General features: G+C 43.2%; 1 protein-coding gene across 10 annotated transcripts in view; it reads left to right on the top strand.

The window, feature by feature from the left end:
* ITSN1 (intersectin 1) overlaps window positions 1-14,316 on the top strand; it is a 243,741-nt gene that overhangs the window by 90,013 nt on the left and 139,412 nt on the right. For all 10 annotated transcript variants that reach the window (XR_015168658.1, XR_015168659.1, XM_086413813.1 and 7 more), the window contains 2 exons: window positions 9,191-9,370; window positions 11,082-11,178. Coding sequence is in view for 8 of the 10 variants with exons in the window: in XM_086413813.1 (XP_086269939.1) it covers window positions 9,191-9,370; window positions 11,082-11,178 (277 nt within the window). In the remaining 2 variants the exon portion in view is untranslated. The remainder of the gene's footprint in view (window positions 1-9,190; window positions 9,371-11,081; window positions 11,179-14,316) is intronic.

The raw sequence follows: 14,316 nt of genomic DNA on the forward strand, positions 1-14,316 counted from the left end.
TCCTGCATTGTAGGCGGATTCTTTACCAATTGAGCCACCAGGGAAGTGGAAGCTAGCAGAGTCTTAACTGCTAGATCATGAAGGAAGTCCCCAACAGTTCTGATTTCTTCTCTGTTCTCACCCTAGGCTTTAATTATTTAGCTTGATTTAAAGATTACAGTAATAAGATCCAACACGTGATTCTTGGGAAAGTTCTTAGACAGTTTAAACAAAACAGAAAAATGGTGGATAGAGTTTCCCTCTCTCCCTTCATCCTGATATATCTGATGACAGGTGATAAAGTGAAGGAGGTTTGGGAGGGGGCAATCATAGTCATTCAGGTTGTCTCTGACACAGTTAATGATGCGTGTGTCCTCAGTCGTGTCTAACTCTTTGCAACCCCATGGACTGTAATCCGCCAGGCTCCTCTGTCCATGGGATTTTACAGACAAGAATACTGGAGTGGTTTGCCATTTCCTCTTCCAAGAGATCTTCCCAACCCAAGGATCAAACCCGCATCTCCTACGTCTCCTGTATCTACAGGCGGGTTCTTCACCACTGAGCCGCCTGGGAAGCCCACAGTTAATGATAAGCTGAGATAAATAAATGGTGTTCTTAAGAGGTTCACTGTTAAAAGCACACTGTGCATTGCCTTTCTTTCAGTGAGTTTGTGCCACAAGTCTGGGTATGTTAGGGGAAAGGTCCAGGTTTTGGGTTAGGCAAATAAGACAGTGATCCAAGAGAAGGAGGAACAATGCAAAGTCACAGGAGAGCTAGAGGTGGAAGGGCAGAGGTGAACAGTGCTGTGGGCTGCTCCGAGGGACCAGCGCCCTCCCTGGCCATCTTCCACCATGTATTCCCAGTTCTGAGCCCTCCGTTAACCAGCTTATTTCAAAGGGGTGGTTGCTCCGAATGCCTGACGGTGCTTGTAGCTAAAAGAACTACAGGGTGTTTGGTTTGCTTTTGGCCTCCCTTCCGAGGCTGCAAGAAGAAACCTTGATGTGGAGAAAGGGTCAGATAACCACAGGCATCCCATTTCCTCTTTTTCCCTCAAACCCAGGTGTCAGTAATTCTTCCTCTGACATGTAATATGTCTTCTCTTATTCCGTTCTGCTGTAGGAATTTCAGCTCTAGGGATATTGCTGATTTATTTTCAGGAGCAGTGCCATCATTGTACAGAGGGTTTTACAGTCACTTAAGTAACCTGCCCAGCCTCTAAAGGAAGCCAGGATTTTTTTTTTTTAATTGAAGGATAATTGCTTTACAGAATATTGTTGATTTCTGCCAAACATCAACATGAATCAGCCACAGGTATACATATGCAGGATTTTTTTTTTTTTAACTTAAAAATATTTTTTAAATGTTTTTGGCCATGCCTCGCAGTATATAGAATCTTAGTTCCCCGACCAGGGATCAGACCTGTGCCCCTTGCTGTGAAAGCGCTGGAATCTTAACCACTGAACCCCAAGGGAGGTCTCTGGGAAGCTGGGATTTCTTAACTGCCCTCCTGCCATTCAGACCTTAGCTCTTCCCCTTGGCTTCTCCACTGCCTTTCCTCCTGTCATTCTTGTCACATCGACCTCAGTAAATTTTTCCAGAGGATTAATTGTGAGGGAATAACAGACGATAAAGAGAAGTTAAAAGTACATGGTCCCAATCCCCACTTTTGCCCAAGTTTACTCAAAAATCTGGCCTTTGCCAAAGTAATTTTTTTCTTATGATTCTTCTGGCTAATTGAAAACATAACTTATTACTATTATCAGTATTTTATAATTAGTATGAGACTTTGTCTGACCATGGGTTTTCTAGCCCTGTGGTCTGTCTTCACATGTAGCGTGTTTTTTGGTCACAACAGTAACCCTGAAAGTGTGCAACGGATTGTCAACCCTTTCACACAAAGGAGAGAACTGAGACGCCAAGAAGCTGAACACCTAAGCATGTTCCAAGGGGCTGCCCTGGTGACTCAGACAATGAAGAGTCTGCCTGCAGGGTGGGAGACCCAGGTTCAGTCCCTGGGTCTCTCCCTGGGAATTCTCTGGAGAAGGGAATGGCTACCCACTCCAGTATTCTTGCTTGGAGAATCCCATGGAGCCTGGAGGGTTATAGCCCATGGGGTTGCAAAGAGTCACACACGACTCACAAGGAACACTTTATTTCATGTTTCTGAAAGGGAGGCAGAGCCTCTTTAAACTCAGTTGTCCTCAAGGCCTTTGGTTTCCTCTTTTCCTTCTCTCTTCCCACCTTCATTATCACCAGATCATCAGAGTGACACAGGGCTTCATCACTCTCCCGAGGTTAATGCAAATGTTAACGCACCGTGGAATTTAGGCTGGCTAGAGCGACTTCACTTTCACTTTTCACTTTCATGCATTGAAGAAGGAAATGGCAACCCACTCCAGTGTTCTTGCCTGGAGAATCCCAGGGACAGCGGAACATGGTGGGCTGCTGTCTATGGGGTTGCACAGAGTTGGACACGACTGACGCGACTTACCAGCAGCAGCAGCAGCAGCAGCAGAGGTTGAATAGTCATTTTGTTAAGAAGAGGAAAATGGGGTGCAGTGATACTGTGATTTGCTTAAGGGTGCCTGGCCGTATTCCAAGACATTCTGTGATGAGTATGCCTCGTACCTTCTCCCTTCAGTGTATTTGCACACACCATCATTCTTCTTTGACTCTGAACTCAGATATTTCAGGGAGAGGTTGTTGTGATTGTTTCTGTTTTTTGCCAGAGTCCACAGTTTTACTGGGTCAAACCAATCAATATCTTTAAGTCCCGACTGTGTGTCCTAGTTGCTGGGAAGGGGGTAGTGAGTAAAACATTGTGACCCCAGTTACTATGGAACTTGTTGGCAAGTTAGGGGAAGAAACAAATAGACAAATAGTTCTGTGAAACAGGGTGACATGACAGAGACCCAGGGCTTCCCAGGTGGCAGTAGTGGTAAAGAACTCACCTGCGTTCCATCCCTGGGTCAGAATCCCCTGGAGGAGGGCATGGCAACCCATTTCAGTATTCTTGCCTGGAGCATCCCATGAACAAGGGAGCCTGGCAGGCTACAGTCCATAGGGTTGAAAAGAGTGGAGACTAAAGCAACTCAGCACCCATGTACTCATGAGAGGTGCAGAGAGGACCAGGTGGCTGTTGCTCAGGCGCTCAGTTGTATCTGACTCTTTGCGACTCCATGGACTGCTGCAGCATCTCCCAGAGCTCGCTCAAACTCATGTCCATGGAGTCGGTGATGCCCTCCAACCGTCTCATCCTCTGTCATCTCTTTCTCCTCCTGCCTTCAGTCTTTCCCAACATCAGTCTTTTCCAGTGAGTTGGCTCTTTGCATCAGGTGGCCAAAGTATTAGAGCTTCAGCTTTAGCATCAGTCCTTCCAGTGAATACTCAGGGTTGATTTCCTTTACGATTGACTGGTTTGATCTCCTTGCAGTCCAAGGGATTCTTGAGCACCTTCTCCAGCACCACAGTTCGAAGGCATCAATTCTTTGGCACTCAGCCTTCTTTATAGTCCAACTCTCACATCCATACATGACTGCTGGAAAAACCATAGCTTTGACTAGATGGACCTTTGTAGGCATAGTAATATCTCTGGTTTTTAATATGTTCTCTAGGTTAGTCATAGCTTTACTTCCAAGGAACAAGTGTCTTTTAATTTCATGGCTGAAATCTACAGTGATTTTGGAGCCCAAGAATATAAAGTCTGTCATTGTTTCCATTATTTCCCCATCTATTTGCCATGAAGTGATGGGACCAAATGCCATGATCTTCGTTTTTTGAATGTTGTTTTAAGCCTGCTCTTTCTCTCTCCTCTTTTACCTTCATCAAAAGGCTCTTTAGTTCTGCTTTGTTTTCTGCCATAAGGGTGCCTATGACAGAGCTGCATCTGCGTATCTGAGGTTATTGTTATTTCTCCTGATACCAGGTGGTTAGGGAGAATTTACCCAGGCAATAACTTTTGAGCTGCCTTAGGTATGGGGGAAGAGAACCCACCTGGAAAAAACAACGGGTCCTAAGGCAAAGCTTGGTGTGTCAGAGGAACAATAATGAGAGGCTTGCACCTGGTGTCCTTAGGGCTTCAGGTCGGGGAGGTAAAGTAGGAGCCAGGTGGTTTGGGACCTAATAAAACCACTAAGTGAACTGAAAGTCGCTTAGTCATGTCCAATTCTTTGCGGGCCCATGGACTGCAGCCTGCCAGGCTTCTCTGTCCATGGGGTTCTCCAGGCAAGAATACTGGAGTCGGTTGCCATTTCCTCCTCCAGGGAATTTTCCTGACACAGGGATTGAACCCAGGGCTCCCACATTGCAGGCGGATTCTTTACCTCTGAAACCACTAAAAAGTTAGCATTTTTTTCTAAGTAAGTTCAGTTGAAAGCTTTTGAACAGGGTGTAAATGGCTGATGGACATTTAAAAAAATATAATCTATGTTATCTGAAGATGGTTTTGGTTTTTTTGTGTGGGTTTTTTCTGTTGTTGTTGTTGTTTTGTCATTTGTGTTATCTGAAGACTAGATTACAGGGGACAAGCCTAAAATCAGGAACATCAATAAAGAGGCTTTTTCCATAGGCAAGAGATTATGGTAATCTAGATCTGGCCAGTGATAATCAATGTGAAAAATAGCTTAGAATTAGTTTCATCATATCCTGTATTGTGGAGGAAAAGTAAATCAGATTTTGACCATATTAGGCTTGAAGGGCCTTGCTGATTTCGCAGTCGAGATATTAGGGAGGCAGATAAATCTGTATGTCTGCAACGCAGGAGGGATTCTCAGCTCTGGTGAGTTTGAGTATGGATGGCAACGAAAGCCCTGGGACTGATATAGGATCTTAGAGAGAAAGTTGGGAGAGGATTTCAATCTTAAATGGAACCAGAGGATATATACAGTGGAGAATCTCATGCATGAATCCTCAGGAAAATGAAACTTAAGAACAGAGGTACTACTGATCAGGGATTTACAGAAAACGGAAACTGATCTGTTGACGGATGAACCTCCACCAAGAGTTTCTTCTCTTCCTCAAGCCAATGAACTTACTGCTTGGATTCTAACTGAATTCCCTCCTCTTTATGATCCTTATCCATAAATCCAGCCCACCCCAAACCCTCAAAGGACTCACTTGTAGCTTACTACAGTTGGTATGTCTAGAATTGCAATTCTTGGGGCTTCCCTCTTGGTCCAGTGGTTAAGACTCATCACTTCCAATGCAGGGGGCACGGGTTCGATCCGTGGTTGGGGAACTAAGATCCAACATGCCTACCAACCGAGAGAGAAAAAAAAGAAAGATATCAGGATTGCAATTCTTCTGCTATTCCTGCATAAGCTCAACTTCCGGTGATTCAGTGTCCCTCTTCATTTAGGTGGACAGAGTGTAGCTAGAGTATGCAGAACACTTAAGATCACACCTTGTTTCAAGTGTGGGTCTCCATGTTTGAGTTGCTTCTGTGCTGTGCTTAGTCACTCAGTTGTGTCTGACTCTTTGTGACCCCGTGGACTGTAGCCTGCCAGGCTTCTCTGTCCATGGGGATTCTCCAGGCAAGAATACTGGAGTGGGTTGCCATGCCCTCCTCCAAGGGATCTTCCCAACCCAGGAATTGAACCCAACTCTTTCACATTGCAGGCAGATTCTTTACCATCTGAACCACCAGGGAAGCCCAAGAATACTGGAGTGGGTAGCCTATCCCTTCTCCAGGGGATCTTCCTAACCCAGAAAGCTAACCGGGGTCCCCTGTATTGCAAGTGGATTCTTTACCAGCTGAGCCACCAGGGAAGAGTTGCTTCTGAGGGACTGAGTAAGAATAGGACACGAGAGTGATTGGATTTGACATTTGATAAGATGGGTTTGGGCCTGATCTTGGGCATCCCTAGTGGCTCACAGTAAAGAATCTGCCTGTAACGTGGGAGACCTGGGTTCAACCCCTGGGTCAGGAAGATCCCCTGGAATGGTAACCCACTCTGGTATTCTTGCCTGGAGAATCCCATGGACAGAGGAGACTGACCGGCTATAGTCCATGGGGTTGCAAAGAATCGGGCACTACTGAACAACTTACGCTTTCACTTTCACTTTGATGAGCAGTTTCCTTGGAGTGGTAGGGACAGAAGCCTGCTGGAGGCCTGGGAGGGCGGAAAGTTTAACCGTGAGGTGGAGCCTGTCAGCTAAAGGATAGCATGTTGATGGTTGGAAAGGCTCCGGTGTTTTTAGAGTCAAGGGGAAAACTCAGTGGTTGAGGAGAGTGTGGAAAATTTCATGAATTAAGAGATGGCATCTAAAACCTTGCCTGGGGGATGTGTTTGTTTAGAGGTATCCAGAAAATGCCATTCATTCAGAAGAGGCCGTCACTTGGTAAGAGGGGCAATTTAAAAGCTGAGTAGGTAACTGAAATGGACAAATCATGGTGTTAAGACAATAATGATGGGGGTTGTCCCTGGATTAGAAGACTTGCAAGATCTGGTCCCTATGGACTCTTCAAACTGACCGACAAGGCTGCCTTTGATGATCAGATCCCACACCAAGGAGGAATGACTGGGAGTGAGTAAAGATTAAACAGGGCAGGGTAGCAGAGACAGGAGGATGAGAAGGTCCAGACCTACATGGGGGAGGAGACTGAACCCACCCAGGAAGCCAGGCTCACACATCAAAAGGAGCAACAGGCAGCATCAGGCAGGGTCAAATCCCACACACAGTTATTATTAGAGAGGAGACAACGGAGAGACCAGCAGCACCCTCATGGACAGTGGCTGTGCACCAGTGACCGACTATTTCAAAACAAGCCGAGAGGCGCTAAGAAAATGGTGCAAGTCATGAACGACTGGCATCGATCCGAATTTTTTAAAACTCCAGAAATCAGGTGACCGCTCCAGAAAGAATGAGACATAAAAGAAAAAGTTGTTTCAGAAATGAAGAGTGAACCAGAGGCAGCACGAGAGAGACTGAAGAGAAACAGAAAGCAAAAAAAAAAAAAGAGGACAGTTTCGAGCATTAAAAGGAAACGACAAAAGAGACAAAAAGAATTTGAGAACAAGTGCCAAATGATGAAGGTGAAAAGAACTGACTAGCTGGTTAGATGGGGCCTCTGAAGAAGAAAACCAGAGCAAGGGAAGGGAAATGAGAACAGCTTTCCTGACACGGCAGGTTTGAAACTAAATTTGAACAAATAAAGCACGTGCCTAGGAATATTGTCCTGGAGAGGATCAAGACCAAGATTCATTCTAGTAAAACAAAAAGTCACTTGGGCACAAGCAAATAGAAAGCACATGGCTAACAAGAAAGAGAATTAGAGCATCTTCCGACTTCTTCCTGCCAGAAGGAAATGGAGTGACATATTTAAGATTCTCAAGGAAGGAATCGGCCAAGAATTTTGTATCCAGAAAAAACACACCAACCAACGTTCTAACTCTGCGGACACTGACTTTATATCTTATAATTAAATTCAATTCTGACACTCACTCTGGTCGTTAGTGTCAGATTCCACAGGCTTCAGTCCCACAAGACTGACCTCACTTTAGATCTGAGTCACAAGTGCTGGGGTGACTTGGCTCCAGAGTCAAGACTACAGAGTTGTTGTTTGGTCGCTAACTCATGTCTGACTCTTTGTGACCCCTTGGATAGCAGCACACCGGGCTTCCTTGTCCTTCACCATCTCCCAGAGTTTGCTCAAACTCATGTCCATTGAGTCGATGATGCCATCCAAGCATCTTGTCCTCTGTCACCCCCTTCTCCTCTTGTCCTCAATCTTTCCCAGTGTCTGGGTCTTTTCCAATGAGTCAGCTCTTCACATCAGGTGGCCAAAGTATTGGAACTCCAGCGTCAGCATCAGTCCTCCCAATGAATATTCAGGACTGATTTCCTTTAAGATTGACTCAAGTCAGAGGCTCCTGCAAACCCTTCTCCCACTTTTTCAATTTGCTAGGATAGCTCCCAAAACTTTGGGAAACTTGTATTTACATTTGCTGGTTTTCTATAAAGGATATTATAAAGGGTACAGATGAACAGGAAGATGGAGAGGTGTGTAGGGTAAGGTCCTAAAGGGTACTGAGTGCAGGAGCTTCTGTCATCCAGGACCTGGATGTGTCCACCAGCCTGGAAGTTCTCCAGACCTTGTTGTGTAGGAGTTGTGAGGCGAATGTGATAACCACTACAGTACAGAAATGAGGTCCATCGTGTAGGAGTTGTTATGGGAATTTCATAACAGAGGCTTCATTGATGAAATCATCAGCCTTTGATTAGCTCAGTTTCCCCCGTCTATTCTCCCCTGATGTCTCATCAAACACAAGATGACAGTCTTCCTACTCCAGAGATTCCAAGGATCTTAAAAGCTCTAGTGTCATGAACCAGGGACTAAGACCAAATATTTTGGCAGAAGATGTTCCTATCAGTCAGGAAATGAAAAGGATTTTAGGAGTTCTTCTGGCCTCCCCGATGGCTCAGCAGTAAAGAATTCGCCTGCAATGTAGGAGATGCCAGTTTGACTCCTGGGTTGGGAAGATCCCCTGGAGAAGGAAATGGCAACCCACTCCAGTATTCTTTCCTGGAGAATCCCATGGACTGAGGAGCCTCGTGAGCTACAGTCCATAGGGTCGCAAAGAGTTGGACATGACTGAGCAACTACACATGCACGCCAGAGCTCTGTCAAGAATAAGGACCTGGGGCCAAAGATCAGATCTATACTTCTTATAATGTCACAATATCACAAGTTAGGATAGAAAAAGGAAAAAGAATAGAGACATTTAGTTTAGTTCTATCTTTTTTTTTGTTGTTAGAATACTTTTATAAACAGAAACTTTCTCATCAAATGTTTGATTCCTCTGAGGTTCAATGTGTAAAGGGAAGGTGGGTTAATGGTTTATTTTCTGCCTTTATTTACTAGTTTTCAAAATAAATAGATTTCCTCTGGTGACCAATTAGGATTTTTTACAAAAAGTACCTCATTGTGAATTTATGAATTGATTTCCCTTTGCTGGCTTTCAGTCTACTGTGGTTATTATTGGTGAACATTGGCCAGTAGATTTCTCTTTAAGCTGGGGTCTTGAGCCCTTTCCATCTGATCATTGACAATGTTTAATACTTTTCAAAAGGATTAATCTGAATTCAGATTTTAAATGGGAGTATATTACGACTGGAAGAGGGTTTTCCTCTCCATGCATTCCTGGGTTAATTATTGTTGAATGCTGAAATGTGGTTCCATGTGAATTTTATTGGGATTTTCCCTTCATAGGTATGGGAGGTATTGCCAGCATGCCGCCGCTGACCGCTGTTGCTCCTGTGCCAATGGGCTCCATTCCTGTTGTTGGGATGTCTCCCCCGCTAGTGTCATCTGTTCCTGCAGCAGGGGTGCCCCCCCTGGCCAATGGGGCGCCCCCGGTCATACAGCCTCTGCCTGCATTTGCTCATCCTGGTATGTGACCTGCTAAAGCCACAGGCTGAAGTTCCATATGTATTTTACTCGTCATTCTCATTAAGTCTTCTGTTTTCACACTCGGATTATATTTACATAGTATTTTATTCCAGAAGAATTCATCTTTTTTTTTTTTTCATTTAATGTCTCATTTTGGGGAACAGCTAGTCTAGAGAGAGGGCATGAAATTACGTACCCTTGGCTGCCATTGTGCACAAAAGTGAAGTCAACAGCTAAAACCAAGAGCATAATTCCCTTTCAAGGGCTTGATGAGAGCAGCTCAAGTTTGAACAGCATTTGAACACTTTTTAGTTCCATGTATCACTTACTACCTTTCTTCAGCTGCCATGAACTGCTAATAAACAAGCCAATCTCTTAGGAGTAGAATTATGTGGGAGATAAAAAAAGAACATTGGCTTTTTTTTTTTTTGAAGAGGTATAATGAATCAGGCATAGAGGGGAAGGAAATCTAATGAATGACTATATTAAGCTTATAGTATTTCATGCTTGCTTAACTGAACAAAGGATTACAAAGTGTCTGGCTTAGCTAATTTCATTTTGAGACTTTATTCAAAGTCTTTCTTCCCTTTAAAGAAAAGGTGGCTTAGTGGTAAAGAGTCCATCTGCCTAAAGGAGACTCAAGTGTGATCCCTGGGTCAGGAAGATTCCCTAGAGGAGGAAATGGCAACCCACTCCAGTGTTCTTGCCTGGAAAATCCCACAGACAGAGGAGCCTGGTGGTCTACACGTCATGGACTCGCAAGAGTTGGACATGACTTAGCAACTAAACAGTGACAACAGAGAAAAGCATAAAGTGTAGATGTAGATAGCCTTAGTCTGACAAATCTGAGTGGGTTCATATCAATATGGAAATTTTTTTCTTGTTTGATCTTTTAAGTACTTAGATAAGTCTGAGTACATTCAGTCATGATGGAGTGTGGGTTTAAGCCTAATCTGTGAGTCTGCCTACGCCCCTGGATTTATTACATCTGTCAGGATGTGTCTCTGTGATCTTTTGTTTTTAAGATGTTCTTGTCACAGGTAGCTTGTCTCTCATAGGTGACCATGACTGTAGGTGACATGGCAGCTGAAAAAGTGCTTGCGATTATTTTTCCCGTGTTAACAGTGAATCCACGCCCCGTGTCTTGTTTTCTTTTGTGTCAAATGGTGATTGTTGCAAGGCTGTAGGCCAGGTTGGGAGAAATGCTGGTTAAGGCTCAGAGTTTTTCTCCTGACACATAGCCTGAATGAGACTCAGACGCAGAGGCTGGCCTTCTGTGGCATCACGTGTCCTCTGGCCGAGACAGGTCTGTGACTTCTGGGCTCTGACTCTGGAACTGATGCTTCAGCTGCTTCAGTGCAGTTACAAATATGCCAGCTATCTATTTAAGCTATTGCTTCTTCAGCTGTAGGAACAGATACTATAAAATGTAATACTAAATGTTTAATGAAGAGCCCAACTTTGTGGATGTAAACATTACTACCTAGTAAGGTGGTTTTACGAAGGAACAAGAAAACATTTTTGGCTAGAGGGCAGGAAGCAAGGAGGGAATGACTGTTTTTGAGTCTAGAATGGTCAGAAGGGAGAAATAATTTCTGCCTTAGAAATTATTTGATGACTCAAAAAATTTTGATGACAATGCATTTTAATTTTTAAAAGGGAAACTTGTTATTTTTGTAGAATTAAAATTATCCAACATTTATTTTTCCAGCTGCCACATTGCCAAAGAGTTCTTCCTTTAGTAGATCGGGCCCAGGGTCGCAGTTAAACACAAAACTGCAGAAGGCACAGTCATTCGATGTGGCCAGGTAAGTTCGCTTGTTTGCAAATGGATGTTGTGGTTGAAACTGTTGTCTGATTGACTCATAAATTTGAAAATGAATTAGCTACGTGTTCCTTACTTATCTTCTTTTATTTTGTAGCATGCTAATATTTGTCTTAATTCTGGATAATGTTCTAGATTTCATTATTTGTTTGTTGTAGCAATGACAGAATCAGAAACACTACTTTTCCTTAAAAAATTTAGTGTTTTTTTTTTTTTTTCCCATGAGGATGATAAATATGTAGTAGTCCATGGTTAACTATTTTGTGTCGGTCATTTGAAAGTTTCTGTGTCGGGGCTCCCTTGGTGGTCAGTGGTTAAGAATCCCCTGCCAGTGAAAGGGACAGCGGTTCAGTCCCACAGGCCTCGGGTCAGCTAAGCCCGTGTGCCACAGCCACTGAAGTGCCTCACGCTGTAAAATAAACAAGTTTATGTATAAAATATTTTATATGAAACTCAGAGTCAAAACTGGCTCTAATTTTATCTCAGATAATCTTATGAAGCCTGTGTGGATTGTTGGCAAAACTTAGATCAGTTTTTATGAAATGAGTTATTCAAGTTAGAGAAGAGCTCTTGTTAATTGGATATGTGGCTCGATTTTGGTAAAGCTTATGTGACCTGCTGCCTTGTATTTTGGCCAGTCTTGGTTCCCATTATCTTTTATGTTTTTATTTTACCCATATTTTCCCCTTGCATAATGCTGCTCTAAAATGAAAAATTAAGTCTCTTGATAAGCTGTCTCAAAACTTTTCAAATGAGAAGATGTAGATAAAAATGATTGATTATATCTTTTCTTGTTTCAGTCCTCTTTATGAATCTTTCCTAAGTGAATCAAGTCATGTTTCCTCTTTAAAGAGAAGAGCATGTTGAATATAACTCAAAAATTCATTACCTTTAAAAAATTAATATAAAGAAAATCCATAAGCTGCAAAGCACTGTGTCAAATGCTTTATGCACAGTAACCCTTTTAATGCTCACCATCTTCTCCAGAAGATGACTATGGTTTTCTCTGTGTTATGAATGAGGAGGCTCAGAGAGTAAGTGACTTGCTCAAGGTAACTCATAAGTGATAGGGCCAACAGCTGAACTGAGGTCTTTCTGACTTTAAGGCAAATGTTCTTAAAATTTGCCCTAGTAACTTTGGTTAATTGTCGAATATAGGTTGTAAGGCGTCAGATAAGGAGTCTGGGGAAGCTAACGCTCAGAAACCCCAAACTCCCAACAAGGGACCATTTTTAAAGGCCAGGTGAAGGAAGGGAGTCACGGTGTGTTTGATCAGCTTCTGCACACCTCTAATTGATGGTGAGGTACCAGGGCAATGCCACAGGGGTTGATGCCGAAGCTGAAGCTCAGATATTTTGGCCACCTGATGCAAAGAGCCACACATTGGAAAAGACCCTGATGTTGGGAAAGATTGAGGGCAAAAGGAGAAGGGAGTGGCAGAGGATGAGGTTGCTGGATAGCATCACTGACTCAACAGACATGAATCTGAGCAAACTTGGGGAGCTAGTGAAGGACAGGGGAGCTTGACGTGCTGCAGGCCATGGGGCTGCAGAGTCAGACACCACTTAGCAACTGAACAGCAGCAACAGCAAGAGGCGGGTGATTGATGTTATCAGTCCTTAGCTTCCAGCTTCCCTTTGGTGGAGTTTTATCATCTGTAAAACAAGTCAGGAATGTGCCTCAGACCCTGTTATCTAGGTACTTCAGGGAGGAACTAAGGATTATGACTGCCGTATGGCGCATCTGCTGATTAAATTGTTACCAGTTCTCCTGGCCCAACTGTGACTTTTGTCACTACATGTTCACATCCTTTCAATCATTAATTCTTGAGCCAGATTTCTGTGACTCAAGTGGGGCCTGGGAGACCACAGCTTTTCTACAAACAAGAGACAGGCAGAGGGAAAAAAGAGAGAGGCAGAGAACATGAGGGGAGAGGTCTGTCCGAGGAAGACCCTACAGCATTCTGCTTGGTTATAAAAACACTGTTGTTGTTTTTTTTTAATAGTTTCCTTCAGTATCTTAAGTTTCTAGAAAGTTTGTGTGATGTGGCATCTAACTTTTTGGATCATGCCTTTTTAGGCCTGTTTACGTTCTCAGGAATTTGGCAGAAAACTATGATTTGATATGTGTAGTCTTAGGCACTTTGCGTTTTATATCCTACATTCCTGGGGTGGAGGGGAGAGATAATTGGCTTCTTGACAAATTGGGAAGAGTTGGAATCTGCAAAATATTAGTTTAAAATGAGAGATTTGTTGCAGAAATAGGCACAGCAGAATAGACCTCGGTAAATGATTTTACAGAGAAATACATAAAACTTGAAACAGTAAATTTTTATAAGTACTTTTCAAGTGTTTGGGAGCAGTTTCTGTGCTTTAAGCAGTGTACATAGTAAGAATAAGGACACAGATAAAGTACATAAATGAGGATTAAAAATTCACTTTAACATGTGAGAAATAGATATTTTTGTTGAAATGAAAGGACATTGCACATGGGGCGTTAGTTGTAATCTGTCCTGGAAGTGGAATGCCATTTTTTTTTTACTGTCAGCTCAATCATCATGTTTAAATTACCCTATATAAACAGCGGGCTCTTAACAAACCGTGGGTACAACCAGTGTGATACTGTGTGGGAACTGATCTAAGGAACTGATCACCAGGGAGATCTACACCGAGCTGGCTGCTGGTCAGGGGTTTCCTGAGGTCAGGGGTGCTACACATTGGCAGGAAAGACCAGCCCTGAGTCGCAGTCAGAAGCAGAACTCCTTCCCTTCCTTTCTACGCTGCCGAGAAGTGTTCTCTCCTCTCTCGGAAACTCCACATGTGGGCATGTAAATTCTCAGAATGAAATAACTTCCCCTCATTAGGAAATCCATCATGTATTTTGGTGTAAGACTGTTAAACATTTTTAAAAAATTAATACCTTTAAAGGCAGTTGCTTTTGTTTGCTGTCCACATGGCTTTTAAAACCAAAAGAAGACTGGATGTTACTGTGATCACCTCAGTTCCTAGGAGATTTTCCATCCTTTTGTAGAACCTTTAAATTAGTTTAATTGTATGTATAACTTGAACCAGCCACTTGGTCTGTCCTGTTTACTCAAAGTAATAGGAAGCTCAAAATAATG

Source organism: Bos grunniens, chromosome 1 (assembly GCF_055505025.1).
Source record: "Bos grunniens cultivar Pamir isolate PY7600 chromosome 1, Bosgru_T2T1.0, whole genome shotgun sequence".
NCBI classification, from domain to species: Eukaryota; Metazoa; Chordata; class Mammalia; order Artiodactyla; family Bovidae; genus Bos; species Bos grunniens.